Source organism: Manacus vitellinus, unplaced genomic scaffold (genome assembly GCF_001715985.3).
Source record: "Manacus vitellinus isolate BGI_N305 unplaced genomic scaffold, ASM171598v3 scaffold_15_pilon, whole genome shotgun sequence".
NCBI classification, from domain to species: domain Eukaryota; kingdom Metazoa; phylum Chordata; class Aves; order Passeriformes; family Pipridae; genus Manacus; species Manacus vitellinus.
Window position 1 is genome coordinate 12,267,819 of NW_021939122.1, and position 27,383 is coordinate 12,295,201.

General features: G+C 48.9%; 3 protein-coding genes across 3 annotated transcripts; all 3 read right to left on the reverse strand.

Moving 5' to 3' along the window:
• Nucleotides 1–3,194: 3,194 nt before the first annotated feature.
• Nucleotides 3,195–4,976, reverse strand: CALHM2 (calcium homeostasis modulator family member 2). The gene is made up of 2 exons (XM_008934071.3): nt 4,403–4,976; nt 3,195–4,319 (listed from the first exon to the last, which is right to left on the reverse strand). Exons 1-2 carry the CDS (start codon nt 4,943–4,945, stop codon nt 3,903–3,905), a joined length of 960 nt encoding a protein of 319 aa, XP_008932319.2. The 5' UTR covers nt 4,946–4,976; the 3' UTR covers nt 3,195–3,902.
• A 5,559-nt stretch (nt 4,977–10,535) lies between these two features.
• CALHM1 (calcium homeostasis modulator 1) lies at nt 10,536–12,934 on the reverse strand. Its single transcript, XM_008934137.3, has 2 exons — nt 12,386–12,934; nt 10,536–11,003 (listed from the first exon to the last, which is right to left on the reverse strand). The coding sequence occupies exons 1-2, from the start codon at nt 12,932–12,934 to the stop codon at nt 10,536–10,538; spliced, it is 1,017 nt and encodes a 338-aa protein (XP_008932385.2).
• A 5,399-nt stretch (nt 12,935–18,333) lies between these two features.
• Nucleotides 18,334–21,192, reverse strand: CALHM3 (calcium homeostasis modulator 3). Its single transcript, XM_008934073.2, has 3 exons — nt 20,903–21,192; nt 19,739–19,994; nt 18,334–18,795 (listed from the first exon to the last, which is right to left on the reverse strand). The coding sequence occupies exons 1-3, from the start codon at nt 21,190–21,192 to the stop codon at nt 18,334–18,336; spliced, it is 1,008 nt and encodes a 335-aa protein (XP_008932321.1).
• Between the last annotated feature and the right edge of the window lie 6,191 nt (nt 21,193–27,383).

A 27,383-nucleotide genomic window follows, 5' to 3' on the forward strand; every position in this document is an offset into this window, starting at 1 on the left:
TGCCTTTGTGCTCCTAGGAATTGTCAGAGCAGCACAAGATTGTGGCGTAGTTGAAGTTTGAAGGGATTTCTGGAGATATCTGGTTCAAACTCTTCCTCAAAGCAGGGGTCAGCTAGGCTAGGTTGCTCAGGTTCACATCCTGTTTGGTTTTGATTTCCCCAAGAATGGAGACTTCACAACCTCTCTGAGCAACCATCTGTTGTAACAAGCTGCCAGGGATTGATGACAGAAAAAATTGTGATTTTCAGTAGTCATTGTCTCTTAAAAGAAATCACTGAAGTCAAAGAAAAAAGCGGGGGTTTTGTGCCGAAAAAAAGTCATCCTAATCTAACCTTCTGCTTGGAAAAAGCCAGGTGTCTTGCTTACTTGCATAGGCTCTGTCACTGATGTCAGTGCCTTATGGTCCATATCCTTATGATTCTCTTCTTGTTACTCTCCACTAAGATGTGGATGTGATCATCCACGTTTTACAGAGGAAAAGCTCAAGGCAAGGGGAGAAGCAGAGTATGCAAACAGGTGTGATTACCCAGCATAGACACTAGTGAGTGGGTTCCCAGCTTTAAAATACCAAACTTGAGGAGTCTTACTCATTGTAGGTGCTTTGAACTCACAACCAGAGCTCTGCAGGACCCAGCTCTTCCTCTGTGAATGCCCAGTGTTGGCAAGGCTGAATGAGTCAGCATTTATTTCATTCCCAAATCCGTTGGGATCCAGAAACAAGTAATTTCACTTCTTGCCCCTAGGGAGTGCAGGGTACTATATTCGTATTTTGCTTAATGCTCTTGTAGTGGAGGAAGCTGACTGCAACATCCAGTAGCAGCTGCTGCTTTTTTTTAAAGAACACAACTTCAATGATGGTGGGTGTTTCTTTTGGTTTAATTAGTTGCATAATAGAACACATAAATAAGCGTTGCAATAGAAACCAAGATCCCTTTGAGGTATTGTTTCTTCTTCATTACTGGAGCTATTATAGTCTCTACAGTGGGCAGGGAAAGACCTGTATGTAATTCTCTGTACTGGAGGAGCCTGGTTTGAGCCCATCTTGCTGCTGGGAAGTGTGCTCTACCTGGCAGCCTTTGGGCTGCTCTGCAATGAGTTGTCAGTCTTTGGAGGAAAAGCAGAGGGTGTGAGCTTACAGCCTGTGTGATCTGGCACACCAGGAAGACAGGTGGCTTAATCTCCCTCTTGGCTTTTCAGTGAGAATCCTAGCCTGGCTGCTTGTTCCAGTGTGTAAAGTCATGTGGGTTAATGTTCCTCACCTCAGCATTGTCACTGGGGGAAGATGAGTGACATGAACAGCAGGGATATTCATGAGGGTGCTGATGAGGGGCCATGAGGGGCAGAAGCCCAAGGTTGCCTCAGTGGGGGCCATGCTTAGGGTGGCAAAGGAGAGAAAAAACAAATCTCCACAATTGCAAACAATTATTTCTGAGTGTAGTGGCTTGCTTCCTCACTGTCGGCTCTCCACTCAAACATGCCTCTCCAACAAGAGGGAGGGAAAACGGACAAGGTGGACAAGCCTCTAGCCCATCTCAGCACAAGGAAAGTGCCTGGATTTAATGCAGAAGAGAAGGGAGGTAAACGGAGCAAAAGATGGTTTGTGCTAATGGTTTATTCCTAGGATAAAAATCAATTCTCAAGCATTACGTGTCTTGCTCCTTCAAAGGAGGAAAGGGAAAGAGAAGGAACCAGAGTGGAGGTGGTTCAAAGGAACAACTAGGACTATCAAGGAGAAAAGCAAGGGAAATAAAGGAAGTAAGAAGAACACTGCTTTGTTCCAGCAAGTTACCTTGTGTCTGCTGGCTGTGTGGGGGTGGTGTGCATGTCTGCATGTTCGCACTCGAGGGCCAGTGAGAAGAAATGCAAATGAATTCTCTTTCATCTCAAGTTAATGCAATTTCATTTAACTCCCATCTGATCATTTCTGCAGATTAGTTGATGATGAGGCTGGGAGCCAAGCCTTCCCACAAATGCAAAGCAAATCTGTAGAGAAGCTGAACAGGGATCCTGCCATGCCTCACCCATTAAGTGGTTGTTCCAGCCTCTTTATGTCAGGGAATACCCTCCAGCTGTTTCTTGCAAGGCACCATACTTGTAAAAAAGTTTCTAAATAATTTTCTCTCCTTTGCTGCAATTGTGTATCCTGATGTACAAGATTTGTGCTACTCACTGCAAGAATAACTAAAAAGCTGTTACTAACTTGTAATATGTGGTAATACTTGAAAACACTCTAGGATGATCTGGATAGGAGAGGATCTGAATGTTTAATAGAAAGAAAAAATAAGTTCCCAGTTCTTCAGTTCAAAGAGAATGTTAAATTATGCCTTTTGTGCCACCCTGGAAAAAAACCAACTCAGAAGGCAATGAAAAATAACTCATTTAATAATTTATTTCAAATCTTCTTGTATCTAAGCTCCTCTGAGTTCTCTGGGTTTGAGCAGTTTTTTTAACAACTTAAGGCTTTTTGGTAGATGGTACAGTGTAAAAGGAAGTCGTACCTAAAATGAAACAGTACAACTAGGAAAAACAAATTTCACTGTCCTGCCAGTTCTTGAAACAGTGTTGTGTACAGAGGGCTGACCCTTGGGAGAAGAGGGACTGTGCAATGCCAGAAGAGCAGCCTTGAAGCCGTAGTCACACTGTCATAGTGAGGGCAGTAATTTTACACCCTTCTGGTTTTGCTTTCTCAGAGTATGGCCAAGTCCATAAAAGAGATCTTCTGTTCACAGGGACCATTTAAGGCAGTGGAAGGAGTTTTAGAAAATTCAGTGGTAGAAGGGTAGGGAGAGGGCTGCTTCCCCATCCTGTTCTTTCCCTCGTTGTTCCAGGGCTGCAGTCCCAGTGCAGCAGATGGGTGTATGCAATGTGCTTTTTTAGCTGGCAGCTTTCTCATCGCCCTTCCCCTCCAAGAAAGATGCTCCATTAATGCAACTAACTAACTACAGTTAGGTAGTATATACACTATATATATGTTTATATATACATATATGTAAAACTAATTCTGGTTGAGGTCATCCTGCAACTTGCAACCCGAAAAAAGACAACTTATCCGATGGTTGGATGAGAAATTCAGTGAGCTGCAGACAGTGGTGTGGCTCACTGTAGTGATTCCTCTCAGCCTCCACCTCACCACCTTGCCCAAAAACTATTCTGCTGATGGCCTCCCCCAGGTTTATAAAATGGGGATGACCATTTGGGCTCATTAGCAATTGTTAGGCACTTCAATAAGAACAAAGGGAGGTTGGTGTCCTACCCAAATTTCAACTTAATAATTACAGAGTGCTTTTCTGAATACCAGGAATATTGGTGATTCCTCCTGCCTTAGTCTTTCAGTTATTTGGTGTGTGGCTCTATTACTGATCTGTTCCTTCTGAGGTGATATTGCATCCCCCTTTCCACAGGAATTTACTGTTTCCCTCTTTTCCCTGTACTGTAAAGTCTGTAAACTGCTCTGGGCCTGCCTGTGTAACAGGCATTGCACAACTGCGGTAAGAAGATACCAATGTCAATAAAACAAGTAGATGTGCGGGATGGCTGGGGCTAACTCTGCCACGGGGGAGACAAGTGGGACTGGAGGAGTCACAGTGAGAAATGTTGTGCCCATCTCTCACTCCTGAAGGCTTCTGCTGCAACATCAGATGGGATGCACTGGCAGCCTGGAGCTAGGGGCTGCACCTTCTCTTTGCTCACCCGTGTCTCTGGGAGCAGCAGTGAGACTGTTCTCTGAGGGAGGGGTTCCCCAGTTCAGTGTGTTGCTTTCTACCTTGAGGCTGTTGGTCCCTGTTTGCCTTCTGAGAGAAGTAATCCTGCCGGGAGGAATGTTCCCAGTGAATCCCTCCCTGTGCAATGGTATGGAAGGCCTGCCAGGCAGTCTGGGGAACCGCTACCAGCACCCATCTGTCTTAGGAAGCCAAAAAGAGCAGTTCATGGCCTTCTGGCGTTGGCCCATTCCCTTCCACTCCTTTGGCCCATTTGTGGAGCCGGCTGTAGAGGGGGAAGCCCTTGTTCTCCCGGTAGATGTAGACGCCTGTGATGGCATTCCACTGGGGGCTTGGCTGGACGCCCTCCACCGGGAACTCCTGTACCAGCTCCTTTTCCTCCTTGTCCAGTGCCACGAAGCCAAAGAAGTGCTTCACATTCTTGGCTGCCAGGATCCTGGAGTGGACCTCAGCTGTACGTCGGAAGAGCTTGTCCTCATTGGAGCGGTACTGGGCCCAGTAAGCCTCCTGCCGGTAGCTCAGTGGCGAGCAGCAGTGCTTCAGGCACTTGGTGAGGAAAACCAGGACTGCAACGATGCCAATGAGCAGCCAGCCAAAGAGCTGAGAGAGAAGAGAGAGGCTGCGTTAGGACATGGCAAGGTGGTCTTACCCACTCCATGTGGCTTTTCCCCTGGCGTGCCTACCTGGGACTCGTATCTCAGCCTCCGTGTCACCTCATCCCTGAACTTGGTGAGGTTTGCCGGTACATCTCTGCAGGGGAACCTGGCCAGCACCTCAGCCCCGTACTCAGGTGGAAACTTGTCCAGGGAGGATGGCTTGACAAACTCACTGAGGGCACAGATGTAAGCTTCCCCTCTCAGCAGTGAAATGACCGACCAGGTGACGGGTGCCACAGCTGCCCGGCCCATGATGGAGCCAAAGAGGAGGAAGGTGGCAGCGGCAGAGAAGTTCTTGACACCACGCTTGTGGCACTCAGCCACCAGGTTCCAGGTGTGGTTGTTCCAGATGACGCCAATGAGGAAGAGGGCCAGGGCTGGGACACCAATGGCAGCCAGCCCATAGATGTAGTTGCGGGCAGGGGAACAGGGGCAGTGGAAGGCAACGACTGAGAAGAGCTCCTCGCTCCCCACTGTGCCCAGGGCCACCAAACCATTGAAGATCATCACGTCTTTGCTCTTGAAGAACAAGGAGAGGAAGCGGAAGTTCTCAGCGATGAGGGCGGCCATCTCGTCCCGGGGGTGAGAGGAGGTGTGTGCTGCTGTGGGGGGCTGTGCTGGCTCACCTCCCAGCACCGAGGAACACTCCAATGAGAGGTAGAAAGGCCTTGTGCCAGTTGACGTGCAAGGCGGTGTTCCAGGAGCAAGACACCCTCACTGATGTCCCCTCCCCCTACCTGGTGTCCCAGCCTCTGAAGTTGATTGCTGATACCAGAGATACTTCAAAAGGGGCTGAAAAGGGATTCAGCCTAAGCAATATATGAAACTTCTGACACTTTAGTTTCCCACTAAGCTCTCCAAAAGCATTGCTACAGCAAAGGTTACAGGTGGGACATCTGTTTCTGTCCCTGTCATTTGCATGGTCGTCGTCTTTCCATCTCTTTGGTTTTAGTCACCTCCCGCAGAGGCAATTATTGTCAGCGTCGCTGCCAGACTCTTGATGATCTCCCGAACCTACAATGAAGGAGGACACCATGTTACTGGGAAAACTGGTCCAGAGCGCTGGCACTAGGATGTGTCCCCAGCCCTGCCACTGACTCACACTAGCCCAGATGCACGCGGCACGTGAGTGCTGGTGCCGCACTGCCTTGAAGGTGCCATGTGTGGCTTTTGCCTCCCTCTTTAGACCTGATGACTTAATTAATAGGCAAAGGTATATGAGGGAGGCAGCAAGGGGTGCTATGAGACAGCCCAGCAGGTTTGGGTGCAGAGAGGTGTGGTATGGGAGGCCCAGGCAGGAGCAGCCTCCACTGAGAGGGTGAGGGGATGCTTAGGGGCTGTTGCTGCAAGCTTTCCTGGGAAAAGAGCTTATCTTGATGACCCGGGACACAAACACCAAATGCCGATAGAGCTGAGACAGCAATTACGTAGGAGTTCTTGCTAGGATTAGGTGTGGCAGGATGATCTTCCCCTCTCCCACAGCTGGCTGACATAATCGTACTCCCTTGTCCTGGCCTGCAGTCCCAGCTCAGAGTCAAAACTGCTGCCCTTAAATTGAGCTCCTGAGTTGAGCACCTCAGTGGCAGATGCGCTTCACTGCCCTTTGCCTTTGTAGCTTCCCCCAGCACAACACTGGTTATACCCCACTGACTGGGCTGCAGGCACTCAGGACCAAGGGTATGTGCCCTGATTTTTTTGAAGCATAAGGAAATAATTGGGGAATGTATCCATGCTCTCTGCAGCGATGTCCATCCCTCCAGCCCACTTGCAAGATAGATTTAATTAAGTTCTTAGTTGACTTTCTGTCTGCACCCTATCCCCACAGGGTTTCATCTCAGGAAGCCTCAAGCACCTTGCTAGCTCTGGGAACCCTCACCCACATGATGAAACCTGCTGGCCTTAGGGGAACTGCTGTCACCAGGGTTCACTGGAGACAGGAAGGACCCGGGCACCCCACTAACCGTCTCTGGCAGATTGCAGTGCTGGTAGCACTAGCACACATCCGAGGCTCCCAGGGAGCCTGACCCACAGCAAGGCTGCCCTGAAATCTGTCCCAGTGCTAGCATCTCCCAGTTGGTACGCACGGAGCAAGGCTTCCCTGGGCCAGCCCCAACTGCAGGGACAAGACTTCAGGGATATCTGTGCAGAAGAGACATGATCTCTTGTACAAGGCTTTCTCATACACTGTGCTTTACATCACTGTGCCACAGTTCATCTGCTGCCCTGACAAATCCTGGTTTACCCCCTTCTGCCATGGGGCAGCGGAGGGGAACGGGGGCAGAAATTTGGCCTCTGTTTTGTCTAACTCGTGGCAAATCCTTTAAAATCACACTGAGTTCAACTGCAAACAGCCCTTAATGTCTTCCTGCAGCTTCCCAGTTTTCCATTTACAAAACTCCATCTGCAAAGGAGACAGACAAGCTGAAAACTGCCACCACTTGGTGGGGAGCCAGGCCTCCATCTCCAGCTGCCGCACTTGGCGGAACATCACGTTTGCAGCCAGATGCTAAACCCACAAACTTGTTGTAGTTCAAGCCCCTGTTATCAGTTACCCGCAAACAACCCTGAAAAACACAGACCTGTGACCTTCCTGACAGAGGCTGGCAAACAGCAAGGCAAAAATCAGAGGAGCTGGCAAAGGAAAGTATGTCGTTTGGGGTGGGGTGGGGGGGTTACCCTGCCTCTGCTTGGTAGTTATGGTCTGGGAAGAGGGTTGGGTAGGAGGGGAGGGGAAAAGTTGTTTGCAGCAGATAATTTTTTAGCAGCCTCTGTTAAAGTCTTTCCCCAAAACATATGAAAACGAGAAAAAATTAAGTCACTTACTTGAAAGGTTGTTGAAACCAGTTCTGGAGCCTTCTCAGCCCCTCACGTGGTTTTTGCTCGGGCTCTGGCTGTGGTGGGTTCCCAGCAGCGCACGGGGCTGTGCAGAAGGGTGGATGCAGCTGAGGCCGGCCTGATGGGTGAAATGAACTCTGGTGAAAACAGCCTTAAGAGTTTGTTAAGGCTTCCTTATTTAGTTTGAAACGTGCCCTCCGCTTTTGGCTTTTGGGAGGAGGGAGGAAGTTGTTCTTGGGTGGGGCAAAGAGCGGCACTTGGATTCTGCTGCGTGCAAGGCTGAGGTTGTGCCTTTAAAATGAAAAAAAAAAAAAAGGAAATGAAAAGCAGAGAATGAGTCACTGGAAAAAGCTTTTTCAGACCCGTGATGCAGCTGTGCAATGGCTGGCCGGGATGGCCTGAAGTTTTCCTGGAGAACGGGAGCATTGAGGTGCCTTGCTGGGGTGCAAAGGGGAAATGGTGGTTTCCCCCAGCCTGGGCAGTGGATGCAGCCCCCATGGCCCCCAGGGGATGCAGTCATGCTGGTGGGAGCCACCCTAAGCAGGCAGGGGGAATCCCTTGGTCCCATGAGAAGGGGCAGAAACTACTGCTTTAGTACATGGGAGCTGGCTGAGACAGGAGGGAAGGCACTTGCCTGGCTGGGTTTTCAAGAGAAGCATGAACCTGCCATCACGCTCTGTGGGGTGGCCAAGTTTTGCTTCCCAGTACCCAGGACTGAGCAGTGGAGCTGCTGCAGCGGGCTGGGGGCTGAACAGGGCTGGGGGCCACGTGTGCAGGGCTGGGCACAGCCTGCTGTCTGGCGAGCAGGGTGCATTCCTGCCCGGCGCAGCTGCAGCTTTTTTGTTCGCTGCTTCCTCTGCTTGAGCGATGCCTGTGAGGCAGCCAAGGACACCTCACTTTCTCCTTGCGTTGCTCCCTCTTCTCTGCCATCTGTCCCTCAGCTCCAGCTTCTGCCCAGCCTTTTGCAGAGGCTGGAGGACCCCGTCCTCCTTCCCCAGCCTCCTTGTCATCTTGTCCCCAGGGTTAAACTCTGCCCTCCCCAGAGAATGTCTTCAGCACAGGCAAATCTTCAGCAACACCCACGTTCCCCTCTGCCTGGAGCAAATCTAGGCTCGGCCCAGCATTGGCAGTTCAGCCGATGGGATTTTGGACCAAGTCCTCCTTCCTGCCCTCAGATCTGGGGTCCTCAAGCGGGTTTTTGCAGCTCCCAGTTGTTTGGGTGTGGTGCACCCCCTTGGCACTCCCACACCTCCGTGCTTGCCTGAAGCTGGCTCCCTGGCTTGATGGGGACCCTGAGGCTTGCTCCACACTCAGGGCACTGCTGCTAAACAGGCTCAGCACCGGGACCACAGCCCAGCTGAAGTCCTGGGGGCCATGTCAGGTTCCCCAGGGACTCCTTCCAAAGGCAGTGAACAACATCCTCAAAATCCAGCACAGAGAGGACAACCTGCCTGGTCTATGAGGACTCTCTGCAACTGCTGAAGCTGCTGCATGGGGGCGGAGCTCTAATCCTAAAAATCTGAATTAAAAGTCCAAAAACTTCCCTTTGCAAATACATACTTTTTATTTTGGTACCTTAATGGCTGTGCCATGGAGCCTGCCATCCCTCCGTGCTCCTCACCATCTTGGGGACTCAGAGCGCGCCTTTCTCAGTGAGCCACGAACAGCACTGAACTGCAAACAATAGGAGTGGAAACCGCCTTTATCTTTTAATCTCCTTTCCTATGTAAATCAGGTTTTGTGCCTATTAATTTCAGTGCAGGTGTCTTAATTAAAGTTTGGGTGTGAAGATTAATGACAAAACTGTGTCACGCTCCTTTCTCCTGGGAGTTAGCCAGATTCAGCCTGCCCTTGACTACGGGCTTGCTCAGGCACTCTCACACTAGCCAGGAGAATTTCCTTGTCATTTTGGTCCTTTGTTCTCCTCTCCCCACAGCCACTGTGGAGTTACACATTGATAATTAAGGTTTATGCAAATGACAGTCACCTCAGTTACCAGCCAGCCATAATAAGTTGTTTGAACAAGAATACCACAGCAGAAATTTCAAGGGGATGAGCATTTTAGAAGGGATGCAGCAGAGGTAAAACTCATCCCTCAAAAGGGGTTTTCCTTCTGCATATTGGCAATAAAATCAGGGCCACTGGGAAACGCTCTTCTGGGCCGAAATTTCCATAGTCATCTCAAGGGCCTGCATCCCATCATCCCCAGTTTCTGTGGAAATGGGCGGCCACCTTGTATTGTAGGTTTGGCAGTACCTTCTGACTTCTCCTCTGAGCAAAACACCCCCACTTGCACACCCCCAGCAGCTCAGGCTTAGCCTGGGGCCCTCACAGCCCTTTTCATTGCATCAAAGTAAAGAAACACCAACAGCTTTTGTAAACAGCTTTTATAAATCCTGTGTCTGAGCACACAGAGCTTGAACAGTAAGCCTTAATTATTTATTTGGCTCCTTAAACAAACACCCAGGTGGTTTTTAACAACAGTCTTTGTGTCAAGGAAGAATCCAAGAAAAATTACAAGAACAAACCGTCCTAAGGCAGATTTGTGGCAGCATCTTGGCCTGGCCCACTCCCTTCCCCCCCTCCCCTCCGCTGCTGAATGATAACTGTTCTCCTTGTCTAGACATTTCCTTCAAGGACCATCTCTGTGGACTCCTTGTTGAATAGTCCCTATGACACTAATCATGCTGTTCCTGTCACATGTAGTGGCATATGGGATATTCTTTCACTAGCTCATTGCTTGGGTCAAATTTATTTTAAAGCCTTTCTTGCCCTGGAAGCTGTGTGTCTGTGGGGATGTAGTATGTGGAAGAATGTGCAGAATGGGAAGACTTTTAGGGTTTCGTGACTTGGCAGGAGAAAGGGACACCCCCAGCTTTTTTCTCCACCAGGGGATTTTTAATACTGCCTAAACCCACATGCTCTTCTCAGTGCCAAGCACATCATAATAGAGAGGAAGTTTTGCACATCTGGTCGTGTCTCTCTTGGCAACCACCACAACACCAACCTGGTGCTTGGTGGTGTGGGACACACGGCACATCTGACTACCACACTGCACCCTTCAGCATCCTCAGGGCTCATCCATCATGACCTTGCATAGCTGTCCTGCTTGGCACAAAACTCATTGCCTGAATTACCAATGCTTGTAGGATTGGATGTGAGAGGAGATGGGATGGCACCAGCACCATTGAGGCTTTGGGTGCCTGTTTCCCTGCAGCTGCTGTGGTGCCAGCCCTTGCCTCTGCCTGGCTTGAATGCCCTGTCTGTCCCCTCTGCAGCCCATCTCCCAGAAGTGCAATCTGCCTCTACATAGCCCTGCAACCCCTCACACCAAGCTGTAGTAGGCAGCTGTCTCCCTTCGGGGTGTTGAGGGGTGCATGGGGGGCTGCCCTTCTCCTGCCCAGCCATTTCCACTGGGGAGGGCAGGTGGGTGAAGGTGTAATGGGGGCTTGCATCTGTGCCAGCTCTTCAGGGCCATGTTCATGGTGCCCCGGTCAGTGATGCCCAAGAGCTTCTTGGAAGCTTCCCCAGCATCCTCAGAGGTTTTCCTGGGCAAGTGGCAGCGAGCAGCCACCAGGTCCGTGCTCATGCCCTCAAAGAACTGCTGGATGCAGATCTTGGCAAAGCTCCTGGCATGCTCCGCACACGTCTCGTCGAACAGCTTGCGCTCGATGTCGATGTAGTGGGACCAGTATCTGCTCTTCAGGAAGGCGGCCTGGCTGAAGCAGGGCCGAAGGGATCTGACCAAGAAAGCCAGCGTGGTCATCAGCAGCACAAAGCACCAGCCCAGGGCCTGCAGGGATGAGGGGGAACCAGACCCATCAGAGATAGGCAGAGCACATGCCCGGCACTTCCCACCAGGAGCCCCGGGCTGTGAACAAACCTGGCTCCCCTTTGGGCCGTTTGACATTTGGCTGTGTTTACACTGCAAGCTGGATGAGGAGACCACATCAGTGCATCTATGCTGAAATTTTGTTCAGTGCACCCACATAGGCAGCACCTCTTGCTTCTCACCTCGTAGAGCATCAGCAGGCAGTGACCATAAATAACACCAGGCTGAATCCTGTGTCCAGCCCTTGGTCCTGCCTCCGATACGACCACACCTCACTTGGGTCTAGGACAGTCTGTGTCCTCTGACTTGCAGTATCGTTCCAGATACTCTGTGTTTATGCAGCTGTCTAACTCTTTTTCCAAGCTGTTGGACTCAGTAACATCTACTGTGAGCGAGCAGCAGTGACAGCTCCCCTGTTAATGGGGTCTGACAGGAAGGGTGAGATGAGGGCACAGCCAGGACCAGTATGTCTTGTTCACCATCAGTCTTGGCTCAGGCTGCTGCCAGGCTGTGCAGGCAGAGCTTGTGAGGGTGAACCCCCCTGTAAATGCATCCCCCTAAAAGAGCACCTGAGATGGGGGTGTTTAGGTGGGACCTCTTGTTTTGTAGCTCCCAATGTTTCCCAGCAGCTGGTAATTGGGGTCTACCCAAGAAAATCTGCATTGTGTCTTTGGAGAAGTCCCTGTGGCTCCATTTCTCTTAAATGGGATAACAACCCCTGTCTGCTCTAAAGAAATCAGGCAAAAGAGCTGCTTTTAAACAGGAATACATGAGTGACAGGTAGGTCAGACCATCCAGCACGACCAGAAGCCGAGGGCTTGAGAGGAATTAAACACAGGACAAGCAGTTAGTGGCACATCTTCATTTGTGGTTCCCTGGGATGGTTAATAAACACACACAGGCTATTCCCATGCAAGTGGCAGAGGCAAGTGGCATAGATGGTTATCATCCTGTTGCTTTCACATGTTATAATAAGAAGCAAGAGCAACTGCAGGCAATGGAAAAGCCTGCCAGCTACTGAGTAACATCCACATCAGACCCTTCTGAACTTGCTCTGAATAAATCCCTGGATATGGTTTGGCTGTGTGTCACTGCCCTGCAGCCCCAGGCTGCCCAGGCAGGAGAGGGTACCAAATTATAAGGACAACCTACAGCTACAGCCTCTGCACCACACTGGAGGCATAACTCTGCAGAGCTGAGTCTGAACACCTTGTACCCCTGCGAAATCACCAGTCTCTCCTTCTGCGGTTTGATTTCAACAAGGAGATTCCATCAAGGGAAACTAAGGCTGGCAGTGCCAAACCCCAAACCACCAGTGAGGGCACTGCCACAATGCCTCTTACCTGTGAGATGCAGCGCAGGTACCTGACAGCCACTTCATTGGCAATGAGCTCCTGTCCATTGTAGATCTCCTTGCAGGGGATTTGGGCAAGGACCCGCTGTACCTCCCCTTGGGAGAGGAGGGGGTGGCTGGCATTGCCCAGGGTCTCCACGGGCACGGAGGTGCAGAAGGCACAGGTGATGCACTTGCCATCCAGCAGTGTCACCGAGACCCAGACGGCGGGGGCGATCATGGCCCGCTGTGCCATGGAGCAGAACATGTAGCGCAGCACAGCCGGGTCCTTCCCTCGCTGGCCCTGCGGCCGCCTCCACTCCTCTGCCAGCATGGAGATGTTGTTGTTCAGCACAAAGCCCAGCAGGAACAGGATGAATGGGGGCACCAGGAGGATGCCCAGCCCATAGGCCATGTTGTAGTGTGGCAGGCAGGGGCAGTTGAAATCAAAGGCTGAGTACATCTGGGTGCTGGCAAGGGCCATGATCCCACAGATGCCGTTCATGAAGGATTCCTGGTTGGACTGGAAGAACTGAAAGATCATTCGAAACTTGTCCATCTTCCCTCGATTCCTCTTCCCACTGAGGTCCAATCTGTGGCCTCAGTTTACTTCATTCTTTCAGATTTCCTCTTCAAAAATGGGCATCACCAAGTCTCTGTGCAGTTCACTGTTTCATTCATGCACTCTTACAGCCCTAATACTTAAAAATAATTTTTTCTGATGATTTTGCTGCTTGCAAAAGTTCAGAATTTGTTTCCTCCTGCTCTTCTTTGGACCTATGGGACCTGTTTTTTTTCTGGTTTGCAAAACCTGAGTTTTTTCTTCCCCACATCCCCATTTCTGCAGTCTCCCAGCTACCAGTCCCCTTGGCTGGAGGGTGCAAGTGTTACCCTGGCTGTGTCCTCTCCAAAGCACTCTGTGCCCTGGGTACATGTAGAATTGGTTGATTGGCCTCTGTGAACCTGTTTGCAAATGCAGGAGGTGGGTGCTCCTCCCAGGACTGAAAGGAACACTCCACGTCTGCAGTGCTGACACACATGGAAAAGTGAGATGCTAGAACTTCCCCCCTCCCTCCATGCCTGCATTGCCTCAGCAACATCTAATGCAAGCACCTTGCAGATTTTCCAGCCCCCTCTTCTGTACCTGCTTCACTGGGAAATACCTCTTCTGTTTTGTTCCGCAGAGTGAAGGGAAAAGGAAAAGCAGAGGAAGGAGATGTAAAGCTCCTGATGCTCTGTATCTGTATTGCCGAGGTCTGTCAGTGGCTCCTTTCCACCTTGCAAACATCCACATTTCAGGCAGACACTTGTAGCTCCCTGTTTTTGACAGTCCTGTGCCCTCAGGGCTTGCTAAAATATCCTTCAAACCCTGGCTGAAATAGTCTGGAAACACCCAGAGTCACATAGTGCTTGTCCTGGCTTTGGGAGTGGAGAAAAAGGGCACAGAAAGGAGAGAGGGCTGCAGGTGGATCCTGCTGAAAGCATCTGAGCCCTGGGTACCTTTGCCTTCTCAGGAGATGCTCCCTGCCCAGTAGGGCTCTGAGATTCATGTTTTTCCCTCAGATTTCTTCTTTTCAACCACTTTCAATGATCATTTCTGAAGGGCTTGAGTGCACTTTGCTCTGAATGGCAGTGATGGAGGTGGAATGATTTTCTTGCAGCTACCTCTTGTGGGTATAACCCCAACCCCTTGATGAATCCTGGATGTGCAGGAACTGGGAACACAACAAGGATGTGCAAATCCTGCCAGTGACTGCTCTGGCCCAAGGGCAGCTGCTATTCCCCAAAGGAATATGTTTCCCTCTATGTTTCCCAGAGGTACCAGATCACCTGTAGGCATGGACTGTGCAGAACCCTTCCTGCCCATCAGGTCAGCAGATAGCAGGAGACCCGGAGGCTGAGGATGCAGTGGAGCTCCTGTTCCTCTAAAGATCACTTGAATCCTTCTGGGAAGGGCAGACCAAGGGCAACCTGAGACAGCAATGTGCATCCATTCAGCAGGAGAGGTTGGGATTTGGCTATATGCCTTGGCCCAAGGCTAAGGTGTCTAAGGACGTGTTTCCCATGCCGCCAGTGCATAGTGCAGTGAAAACTTGTTGCTGTCAACTCTGCAGACCCGGGGGCACACTTGCCAACATAGATCTGACCAGACAGACTCCTCCCCAGCTTGCCAGAACTGAGGCAAACACTAATGACATGTGATTGCTTGTAGTTAGGCCAGGCTTATCTCCTACAGGACAAATCCAAAAGAAATGGATGGTGTTGGTAGTGTTCTCCTGCATCTCTATTCCCAGTTCACAAAGCAGCCTTGGTGTACTAGATTGCTCCCTAAAGCTGGCCAAAAGATGGGGGATTACAGGGACTGCGAGTGGCCATAAACCAGATAGTTGCAGGCAGTCCAGGCACCAACTGTGCTGTTGACATGAGTATCAAGATACATCTGACTGGACACTAGCATGGCTGCATTGGTGGCTGTGGGGTGTGTCACCAAGGAAGGCAAGCTGTACAAAGGTGGGTGGCACACGGGAGAAGTTTTCCCCAAAGTTTTGCAGTTTGTCAGTACAGAGGTGGGAAGCCAAACCAGGTGTTTTGACCATTAGTCAGCGCTGAAGTTTCTGATGTCTCCCCCACAACAGCCCTGGGGCTCAGCTGATGAAGCTGAATTCACCTCACAACACACCACAGAGGTGAGCACAAAGCACGTGGGTAATACCTGAGCAGTCTTAGCTTTGCCTGCTGTGCAGAGGTTAATTGCATGATCTCATCAAATGGGAAGAGATTTTGCTGCATGAATACAGATGAGGCTTATTGTATTGCTAGCTAAGAGCTCAGGCTGGCTTCCCTATTCACCTGGTGAGTGGCTTTTTGAAGGGCAGTTCCCATCAAAGCATGTGTGAATCAACCTTGTAAAAAGCAGAGAGCTTTTTGATCTCCAGGAAGACTCTGCCTTTCATTAAATATGAATGAAGGGTCTGAGTCTGCTTGGTGTGCAGCACTAGCAGTTTTCACTGAAGCCAGCAATAGGTCAGTGGGAATCAATAAAGAGCCCATAGAAGCCAATACCTGGGTCTCTCTTTCCACGTTGCCTTGTTAGGGAGGACTTTGTTTCCATGAGCTTCCCAACAGCAAGTTCACTCCAACTGATTTGCAAGAGGAGTCAGAGCTGATGCTTCCTTCCACAACCCTAACCTGCTTGTGCTTTGGAAACCAGGTCCTGGAAGAGAGGGTACATGCCCAAGTCCTTCCTCCCTTGGGGTCCTGCACCTGGATGCCAAGACAGAGTCCAAGCTGTGAAGTTGAGGAGGGCTTTGCATGTCCCAGTCAGTGTGGGATATGGAGAGGAGGGGCATGAAAGCAGTAACAATTGCCCTCAGGAGAGTTTGGAAAGTGACTGGGGAAATGCCTTTGCAGTCAGCCCCGCTGTTTCACAGGCTCTTGGCAGATGAGGATCCCTGAGGGCGTCAGACATATCTGTAGGTCAGGCACCAGAACAGCCCAGAGAGACAGAGCTGCTAAAGTTTGTGAACAGCCCTCTCTGCCCCAACTTCCACAGGAGGGCACACACTCTTTGTGTGGCTTGTGGGAAGGGACCTCAGGAGATTGTCTGGTCCACTCCCACTGCACAAAGCACATTCAGGGTCACATCTCATTGAGTTGTGAATGTTTCTATGGATGATGGTGCCCCAGTCTCTATGGGCAGCCTGTTCCATCACCCTCAAAATAAATGTTTTCCTCTATTTAAATGGAATTTCCTGTATTTGGGGTTTGTGCCTGTTGCCTCTTGTCCTGCCGTGGAGTGCCAGATCCACTTTCCACAGTGGAGGAGAGTTCTTTGGCTTCAGAAGGAAACACAGGAGGCTGTGAGGAATGAACACCCATGGCCCCATCCAACTGGAGCTATTCCATGACCAGACTGATCCTCCCAGAAGCATATGAGCCTTTGTAGACCTGCAAAATCTACAGCAGCACCCCTAAATCCTCCTGTTTTCTCAATCCTGGTACAGATAACAGATCTGTTCCTCTTCCCCTTTTTTGCATTTCATATTTTGTGGCCACCCTGGGATGACTTCAAACTTGAGAACATGGAAAGCAGCATGCAAAGGGAGCTGCAGACCTCTGCTCTGAGCAGATTAGGAAAATAGTCAATTTGACTAGTATGGAGTGGTGAGTCCGAACTGAGTCATGGCCTCAGATTTGTGATATTGTGTCTGATAAAAGTAAACCAGAGACAAAATTCAAAATGCAATGCTGATTTTAAACAAGAACTTGGAAGCTCCCTGGATCTAAAGAGCTCCTGATGGGAAGACCACTCTTTTATTCCCAGCCAGTATAGGCCACAGCTGGCTTTGTGCACTCTCTGAGCACATCCAAGAGAGCTCAAGGATTCAGCCAGAGCTGATTTTGCTATGCAAATAAGAAAAGCTCTGCAGCCCATCTCTCTGTGCCCTGCAGCTCCTGACTGGGTCTTGGATGGCAGAGGGATGCAGCTGCCCACAGGTGGGCCATGGAATTATTTGTCCTCCCAGTGCTTTGCCAAGTACCTCCTCCTTCTCTGACCCATGCATACAACCATCCTGGGGAGAAGACGACCCACCTGCCAATAGCTTCACAAGTTAATTTGGGACATTAATATATATGTTTTCATCTTGATCCCTCAATTTGGATTTAGTCCCAAAGTGTCTTTGCCTCTTTCCCACCCTCTTCTTTCCACCTGGAAGCCCTGCTTGCCCCATCTATCCATGTATGCCCAAGAAGACATTTATTCTTCACCCCCCTCCTAATAGCCCCTCCACCTTACACCCCTCGCTCCCACAGACAAAGTGAACATCAGTGTGAGGCTCAGCCTGGAGGAATAGATGTGTCTGGACTGGGTTAGTTTGCAGTAAAGGCTTTAATGAATCCAAGCAGCAACACTAGACAGAAATATCAGTCACACTGGCACCACAGTTGGCCCCATGTACAAAAGGGGCTGGAAAAGGAAGGTAAGAAAACAACCAGCATTAGAGGCTCAGAGATAAGGTTACAATCAGTTTTTAACTATGGATGGAAATGCCCAAATAGGTGTTGCAAGGATGATCCTTTGGATAGATTGGTTTGTATTCAATTGTAGCAGGAGAGTGTTTAAAATCTTTGTTCAGACTTCTCAGGCAGAGTCAGTGTGTCCTTTCTGTGGCTCAGCATCAGTGCTTAGAGCAGGTTCCTGAACCCCAGCACAGTCCCGTGCCTCTGTATGTGTTAAGCAAAGCCTCCATCTCCTTTTCCTTCCGCAAATCCAACCCAATCCAACCTATTCTTATTCAGGGGTATCTTCAATTCAAGTTATGCTGCTCCACGAATTTCAGTGTGTTGCCATATTTTATTTTTAAAATGCATGGAAGTATTGACGGGTTGTTAGAGGGAGGCAGAACAGTTTGGCAGCTGGGTTGGGGGGCAGCCAGAGCTTTCAGCAAATGGGAAGATGTTGGAGGTGGTTTTGCCTTTTTGAGTAAACGTGTTGGTGTGGTACTAAAAGAATTGCCAATTAAATAATTTCTGAGTCAGCACTGCTAACCCTCTGAGCCAGGTTTCACTGGAATGGGCAGGAGCTCCTCACACCTCTGTGAGGCTGCCACTCCAGCTGGTTTGTGTACACAGCCAGATGTTGCTCCCTTGATTAAATCCTTCCTAAAGCCAGAATGGTTTTATTACAGCTGTAAGGACCTTCAAACTCTTTAATATGGCAAAAGTGACACACAGATCCCTTGGCTGAGAAATGTCATTAACAGTGACTGAGTCCTGGACCTTTGGATCCTCAGAGTTCGTTTATTTTGGAGGTTTTGCCAGGCATGCCCTGAAGCAGAGCCTTTGGAGTTGGGGTTTTGGAGGAAGGTGTGATCACCACTATCATCTGCCCACTGGTCCTTGCTTTGAGCAGAGACTTGGCAGGACTCCTTCAGTGTCTGCGGGACAAAGCCCCCTTTACACATTGGTGTGCTGGGGGAACTTGGAGCGGGTTCTGGGGCTGTCTGCCCAGGGCAGAGGGGATCTCTCTCGCCCCAGAGGATGTCTCTGGGTTGCCTGACTGACATCCAGGGGAGGCTTGTCATAGTACCATGTTTTCAGAAGTTTGTTCACCTGGTCCTGATCTGTGATGCCCTGGAGAAGATCTTCCTCTCCTTCATCCCTCTCTCCCTCCCTAGGCAAGCTGAAGTTGTGCAGTTTGATCTCTTGCCGCATGCTTTCAAAGAAGTGGAGGATGCATTTGTGAGCAAAGAGACGGCTGTGTTCACAGCAGGTTTCCTCAAATATCTTTTGCTCGATGTCGATGTAGTTGCTCCAGTGACGTGCCTGCAGGAGGCTGGCCTGGTTGAAGCAAGGTCTGAGCCAGCGGGCAAGGAAAGCTGCTACGATAAGGATCAACAAAATGCTCCAGCCAAGTGCCTGGATGATAAGAAATAAGCTGTGAGCAAGACACACACAAGGACAGGCACAAGCTGTTTGCCTGTATCAGCAAGACAGGAGTTCGTGTGGCTGGAGGGGAGATGTGGCATATCTGAACTCCTGTCTTTGATCTGCCCCTGAAGTCCAGCACCCCCATCTGCACTCAGAGGGTTGGTGTAATCTCATTCCAGAAAATATAGGATATTTATCTGTCCATCAGTCGCTCAGTAAGGATAAGTGTTTGCAAAGTTAGCCTGGAGCAGATAGGCATTTGCTTTGAGCATGGGAGTGCCCCAGGGAAAGGGGACTCTTTTCGTTCTCCAGTGAGATGCTCATCTGCTACCTACACTGGCTCCAGGGCCCAGGAGTCCTCACAGCAGGGTGAAGACAGCCCAGACTACATGCAGCTCCCTCTGGTAAGAGGAAAGAGCTTGTTTTCAATGACCTCCCACCAGTCCCCATCCCTGACATGGCACTCCTGTACCAAGAACAGAATCCAGTCAGGGCTCCACTCCCCATCATGTCCTGTTCTATCATTCCTGAGCAAGCTGTTTTCATCTGTCTATGCTTGCACTGTCCTTAAAACAGCAGGTCCCGTCTGCAAGGTTAGAAGTTAGAAAGAACTTCTGACATCGGACAGTGCCTTTGGAGACATCTACATTCCTTACATCCTGCTTTTTGTTATTGGGGTTTAGAAGCTGCTGGTTCTTCTAGAAAGAAAGTTCTGTCAGTTAAACCATATGTTGTTTCCTTCCTTTTCCCTGCCTGAGTGACTTGAGATTATCGCTGAGGGTAGCAGTACTTTAAGGCATAAAGAAGCACATAACAGCCTTGCTCCCAGCCTGACCATGGTGAAGTGGAGACAAATGAAGGAAGAGCAGAAGCAGATGCCACAGGCCTGGGCACCTCACTGACATGAGGGGCTCTGCCAGCAGTGACCTACCTGGGACCAGCAGCGCAGGTACCTGGACACTGCCTTGTGGGACGTGTTGTTCCTCATGAGTTCGTCGTCCTTGCAGGGCACTTTGGCCAGCAGCTGCTCCACCTGCACTGGGGTGACATTGGCAAAGCCCACAAACTTCTCGGGATCCATGGAGCCACTGAAAGCACAGATCAGGCATTTGCCATCCAGAAGGGTGACTATGATCCAGACAACAGGGGCAACCATGGCTCGCTGCACGATGGAGGAACACATGTACCTGGGGCAAGAGAGAGAGAGGTGAGTGGGGAAATGCTGGAAGCTTTCTCCTCATCCAGAGCCTTGATGAATGCAGGCTGTTCCATGCTAAGCAGCCCTCTCGGAGCCAGGGAACTGACTCCCACGACTCTCCCCAGCATTGTCCCAGTTGATGCTTCTTGTGCTCTGGGATGTCTTTGTTGGTGCTGCCTCCCAGTGAAACCTGCATCAGCACGTGGCAGTGCTCTGTGTGCTGCCTGCATTCAATCAGTGTATGGTCTCCTCATTACGTGCTTGCCTTGTCTGTACACTCATGTCTCCCATGCACAGATCCTTATCAGCTCTCCCTTGTCTTCCACATTCACACTTTCTTTTCTCATCAGTTCAGTTTCTACCTGGAAAATTCCTTTTCTCTGTAGCCTTTCTTGCTACACACTGAACCAACCTGTGTTCTCCACAAAACTTTGTATATAACAAATGGAATGCGATTCTCCTCTCCTTTCCACCAGTGTAAGTCAGTAAAAACTCAACTGAAGGGAGGGAAACCACAAGCCTAACGATAAGAAAATGACACACCTTCTGCACATTTAAATAGAAATGCCTCATCTTTTTGCACATGGAAGCCCCAGGAAGCCCCAGGAGACATCCTGTGAGTGCATGAGAAGGCAAGCAGCAACACAGTTTCCCAGGGTGATGTCACAAATCCAGGTGTTGAGGTACTCCTGCTCTCCTTTGCTGGGATGGGATAGACTGCCTTCATTTCTGCTGGAGTAAATGCATTTGCCAAGCCTCTGCCCCTCCAGGCTCATGGAGAAAGGTCTCAGGAGATGAGCTTACGAGAAAATTAATTACCAGGAGGATCAAAGCTATGGAGAGAGACAACTAAGCAGGAGGTGAAAAGAGGGATGCCACTCCCACTGCAAACCCCACCTGATGACAGCTAGGTCCTTCTTTCTGTGCCCCTGTGGTCTCCTCCACTCATCCAGCATCACCAGGGACTGTCTGTTGAGGATGAGGCCGCATAGGAAGAGGATGATGGGGGGTATGAACATGATCCCCAAGCCGTATGCCATGTTGTACCGGGGCAGGCAGGGGCAGCTGAATTCAAAGCAAGTATACATCTTCACACTAGCCAGGGCTAACAGCCCACAGATCCCATTCATTACAGACTCCGAGTTGGACTGGAAGTACTGGAAGATCATCCGGAAACGGTCCATCATGTTATTTTGGCAGGGGGTGCTCCTACTGGAAAATCCCTGGGCTGCCCAGAATAGCCTGTCTCCCTTTGCCTCTCCTTCTGCTGCCACAGGGCAGGGGATGCAGCTCAGCCCTCAGTCAGCCAGGGCAGGAGGATGAGGATGGAAGAGATCTGCTGTGGCAGACGGATAAACCCTGTGCTGGGGCTTCCCCACTGGCACACGGTTTTCACAGGTCTGTCTCTCGCCCAGTGCTTGCCTTCTGGAGTGGTTGGTAGCATTTCTATGTGAGGTGATGGATACAGCCTCCAGCAGCTTTTTTTTCCACTTTGTTTTTCATTTTCAGGGCTGTCCCACGTGCTAGCCAGTGACAGCCTCCAGTAGTGCTGGGTCCCTCCCTCCTGGAGGTGGTAACTCTCAGTGGAGAGCCATTGGTGGATGCCTGTGAGCTGCTCTCTCTGCTGAATGAGGGCTGTTGAGTGATTCATCAACCAGGAGAAATCAGGTAAGTCAAAAGTGCTTATCTGTGTTACTGCTGCTGCCTCGTTTCTCTTTGGTGACTCAAGTCCCCAACTCTGAGTGGGGCAGGGGGAAGGCAGGGAGCACAGCCTGGCCCTGACCACACCACATCACTGTGAGCTCTGATTTCCCTATGAAAATAGGTTGAAAGGACCAACCCATCAGTCAGAAGGCTTTAAGAATCATTTCCAAAGCCTGGAATGGGACTTTGGGACACATCCTATAGGTACTGTGAATTTGTACCACACTTATGTGTCCGAGCCCCTTGCACTGGGGCACTTCTTGCTCCCCATCAGAGGGCACAGTGCAATCAGAGCAGTTGGCTCTTTTGTTCCATAGTACTGGATCATCATCTTCTGTCCATTTTAAATATCCCGAAGGCAGTTCATCTTTTCCTCTCAAAAGCTCATTTTACAGATAAATACAACTCATTGACTCTGCTCCTTTTTGTGCCTCTGCTGCTGGCTGTGGAGTTACCCTGGGATAAACCAGGATGCAGAACTAGCCCAGCACATTCACTGTAGCAGATGGCTATGAAATTGGTTTAGTTCTGAATGTCTCTTCCTTTCTAATGTCTTGGGTCATTAAATGCCACACAGAGATGCCATCTCCACATGGTGTTTGGTTAAAGCTAACACTGCATGGCCACAAAGAGCAGGTACTGAGCAATGTGTATTCCTTGCCTCAGTTTCCCTTTATGGAGTTAAGTGTGGATCTGCACGGTCCAGGTGCTGGGAGGATGTGTAAGTTACTGCTGAAATGCCACATCCCGTGAGAGCACCTACGCTTTCCCAGGTCACCATGGGAGGACTGTGTTCCAGTCTCTGGTTTTGGCATCTCTCAGCTGGTAAACTGGATAACTCCTTCCACCTGGCTGTGTTTATTGAGAGGACAAGGGTTAATGCTTTTTCAAGGTTTAGAGGAAATATGTAATCTGTGTTTGAGTGAAGGCCATTAACACTGTAAATGGCCTTTACCAGCAGCAGTGCCTGCAGACAAGTACCTTGTTCCTCTGTCATTCAGGTGAGCCTGTTTCTAATCCCTGGGCACATGGGTAGACACCTTGAGAGCTTGCCTGTATTTGACTACGAGGTTGAAACTAAGCTTTATTTTCTATGACCTTTTCAGACAATTTCAGTCCTCCATTGGTATGTGAGGGCAGTGGTGCAATATCACTGCCTTCATCTCCAAACCTGTCAGAGGATTTTACCCCTCACTGCCTGGAAATCTTTCAGCATCTTCAGTGATCACAGCAGAAGTTAACTTCTGTTTCAACTGCTTGTGAAGAAGGAAATATACTGTATGCAGTATTTCCTTCCATGCAAACTCCTGATGGTCACTGGCAGCAGAGAAAAATTACAGCTCTCTTGGCTCTGGGGGGCAGGGACCACCTGAATCCATGATTCTGTGAATATGAGTACTTTTCCACAGCTGTGTACTCTACCCAGGCTAAGCAAATAATGAGTAATGACCATTAAATGATTAATGAGATGCTAGCAAAAATAATGGCAGCATTGTGAAATGTAGTTTGTCTCCACTAATGATGTTCTCTGGAGGTTAGATACTCCTGTGTTCTGCCTTGTAACTTCATTAAAGCATCAACATGCAGCTGACTGCTGGTGAGAAAATATATGGCTTACTTATTGTTGTTCTTCTTAAGAACTCGTTATATACTGCACTCCTGGCCATTAGCACTTTGCTTTCTGGCTTATGTAGAAGCCTCATTTTCTGATCTCTGCATTAGCCCAACCTTGACATAATTCACACCATTTCTGACTGAGATAGCTTTTTGCAAGGCCATTTATCTGCTTGGCTTGGAGCTGATGCTACAGTGACATCATTTGAGATGGAGTCTCTTCTCACCTTGAGAGTGAATTAAGAAATCCTAATCCATTAATATCCCAGCTCAGTGATTTTTCAGCTTTTTTTGATTTGCTAATGCTCACATATCTACCAACAGAAGTGCAGGCACCAAAAGCAGATTTAAGATTGCTGAAATTTAACTAACTTTTCTTGTGTATTTCGTTTGTTTTATTTTAGTGAGGTTTTTTTTTTGTTTGTTCTGGGTTTGTTTTGTTTTCTCAGACTCTTAAAATGAAGTTTCAGCCCTGGTGAATTCACAGTTTAAAGGCCGAAAACCACAGATAAACTTTTCTTGAGAGATCAGTTTGTTTTCAGTTTGCAGAGATGTCACAGAGACTGTTTAGGTGTTTAAAAGGAAATGGAAGTTAAATGATGAAACACATCTCAGTGCCATGACCCTGGGTCTCTGCAGCCATTGGGATTTGGGACTAACACAGTCCTTGTCCAGTGTGAGTACTCGAGGAAGCAGACCATATCCTTCAATAACTGGATTCACGGCTTTTAACTCAAAATGTTTGTCTGTGCTGTGGTGTTAGTTCACCAAACCCCTCAGGTAAGTCACATCAAAAAACTGATTCCACTACCTATTTTTTGTCGCTGTGCAGAGATGCCTCTGGTTAGTAGGTGCACTAGCACTTGACTTGTAGGTGCTGGCTGCCAGGGCTCAAATCCCAAGCACAGGTTAGTTTACTGTCACTCTTCTGGCTGTTTTGTTGAAATGACTGTAGCATAATAAAAACCTGGTTTAACACAACCATAGGGAATATGGCTTTATAAAATAACCTGCTGATTATGTCTTCATATCTCATTACAAGCTTTTTCCATGTTGACAGTCAAGAACATACGTCATATATGAAGTCAACTTTCTGTTAACTCTTGCCAGCAATTCAGGCAGCAACCACTTGGGGTACTGGATAAGGACTCTTGAATTTTCAAGATGTAATCCACAGCACAGACTTCTTAGAACACTCCCATAGCTACAGATACATTGTTATAACATGAATCTACCTGCACTGACTGTGATCATGGTTGAATTTGGTACTGGGATGCACAAACAATGATGTATGCGTTCCCTAGAGACAAACTGATTACAAATTTATTAATGTCAGATCTTTTGTGAGGAGTGATCCTATGTTTCTCTAACTTACATGTCGAGAATGCAAAAAAGTTGTAAAGATAGAAAGGGAAATTTATTGGGAAATTTCCTTTTTTTCCCTCAGTAATTTTTTTTTCACTCGAGGTATTAAGCACAGCTGACTGCATCTTCCAGTCAGGCATAGGGTTATGAAGAAGCAGCATCCCAGTATTACTGCTGTATACTCCAGTGCAGGGGCTTTAAAACTGGGGCAGCGAGGACTTTCCACCTGGAGGAACTAGAACGGGGGGAAGGAAGCAGAGCAAAAGCCTCGAAACGGTGTGAAAACAGCTTTTCTTGGTGCCTCACAAACTGATGCAGCGGTGCTAAGCAGCGCGTTTAAGAAGAGCGAGCTGGTGTCCTTATGCTTAACTTGCAGAGGGACCCGTCACCACCGAGCGGTGCTGCGGCTCCTCCGGGCGCTGCCTTCAATACGCCCGCCGCCTTCCGTCGGTCCGCCTGTCCGTCCCATCGTACTCAGAGGCAAGAGGGAGATTTTCTGGGAGTGCTGAGCATCCCTGGAAGTGGTGCCAGGAGGATCAGCACTGCCGTGGTGTGCTCAGTTGTCAGAACTCCCACTGCATCGATGTGATGCTGGAGGTTGGAGCACATGCATAGGTGTCACTTGGAATGCTTGGGCTCATCTCATATATCTCTACTACAGATCTTTATGAACTTTTAGTAGACATCAGGCATTTTCTGGGCTGAAAATGTGTTAGAGCAATGTTGAGTCTTTCTTATATGCTGCAAATAAACTGCAGAGGTAACTGAGAGTGAACTAATCCCACTGGCAGAGATGGGTGGTGGTCAGGGTCTGCTCCTGTCTGCTGAAAACCATAGAATCATAGAAGGGACTCATAAGGGTTGTGGAGTGGAGGTCCCTGCTCCTCACAGGACTACCTAAAACTAAACCATGTGTCTAAGAGCATTATCTTGATGCTCCTTGAACTCTGGGAGGCTTGGTGCCATGACCACTTCTCTAAGGTGTCAGTTCCAGTGACTGACAACCCTCTCAGTAAAGAACCTTTTCCTAATGTCCAGTCTGAACTTCCTTGAGATCTACTTCCAGGTATAGCTGGAAATACAGACATAGGCATCAAATAAACTAGTTACTGTGGAGATTTTTTTGTGGACCTTGAGAAAGATTTGCAAAGGTCAAAAAGAACACAAAAATCAGAATGGAATCCATGAAGCAGAGTTTCCCAAGAAAAGTCAGGTATGCATGAAATCATCATAACCAAAACACTACAGATGTTTTCTTGTTATGAGAAAACATAATCTCTCTCTACAGGGGTTAAAATTAATCTTGTGATTAATTCCTTGGTGCTGTGAAGTGAGAGATTTACTCTTTGAGTGCCTTATGTAGTTATTTATTCTCACGTACAGTGACGGTTAAAAACCCCTCCCTCTGACAGATGTGCATGCAGAGAGGCATGAGGTCTGCTTTGCAGATGTGTAAACCACCACATATATCAGTATTAAAACTGGTCAGGGTTTGGATTTGGGTTTATCTCAGGTTTCTTTCAGGCATCAGTGCTAATCTGAGGCAAGTTTGCCCCAGAGTGAGTCGAAGAAAACCCAGCTCATTGTGGCATTTCTCTGCAAAATCCCCCCCAAACAGCATCTCTTTCTCATCAGAAGCCTGCAGTCACATCGTTTGACAGCCCCCTTTGCCAACCATCCTGGCTCCCAGCATTGCAGTCACAGAGATGAAGCCTCAGCCGCCCCTCATCCGAGCAGACACAGCCCTGCACGGGCGGCAGCTGCAGCCGCCGCGGCCGCTGTCACCCGGGATGGAGCCCACGCGGGAAGGGCTGAGTGGCTCTGACATCTCTCTACCCCTGGCTGCTGCTGCTTTTCCAAAAGCCTTTTCTTCCAGATAAAAATCTATCTTGTTTTACAGACTGCTGTGGTGCAGAGTGCCTCAGCTGCAGAACGGCTGTCTTTTTAGGCAGTTAACTCAAGAGCAGTGATAACAGGATTGTTTAGAAACTGTGAAGAGGAGATTTTAATAATCTAGGCAAATATTAACATTTTCTCTCCTAGTTCTTCTCCTTACCTGCTAGAAAGGAGCTTTTCCAAGCATGTTAAATTTTATGGAAGTTGTGAGAGCCTGTTACCCATGTATATGTACACACACACACACACACACACACACACACTACTGTCTGGTCATCAGTTTCTCTGCAGAGTAATAGGTGACCTCCAATCCTAAGTAAAATCCATGCTCTGATATAAAAATACCATTTCATTTTCCTACTGATGCCAGGGCCAACTGACCTAAAATACACATCTTTGAAGCATTTAAAACTTGATGCTTCACAGTAGCTGCAATTCATCTTCCAGCAAAATTAAGTCCTGTTTCACAAGATTGGCTTGTCATCTGCTCTTGACTTTATCTGTGTTTATAACCCACCTTCTCATATCATTAATCTTCTTCTCTGTGTATATTTATATTTATATGGTGTTGGGTGTCTCCAGAATGCTGTGAACGTAAATGAAGTTATCTGACTGGCAATTCTGACTGTCTCACAGGAAAATACCAGCCTGCCTTAACCTTCTCAGGGGGGGTCTCTTCCTTTTACCAGCAGCAGACATTCTCTGTGATGACAAGTGACTTGTGGATGATCCCTGTGGCAGATTTCATCTATGCTTGGCCATTATAAATGGGTAATGAACAAATCCTAGAAATTTCAGG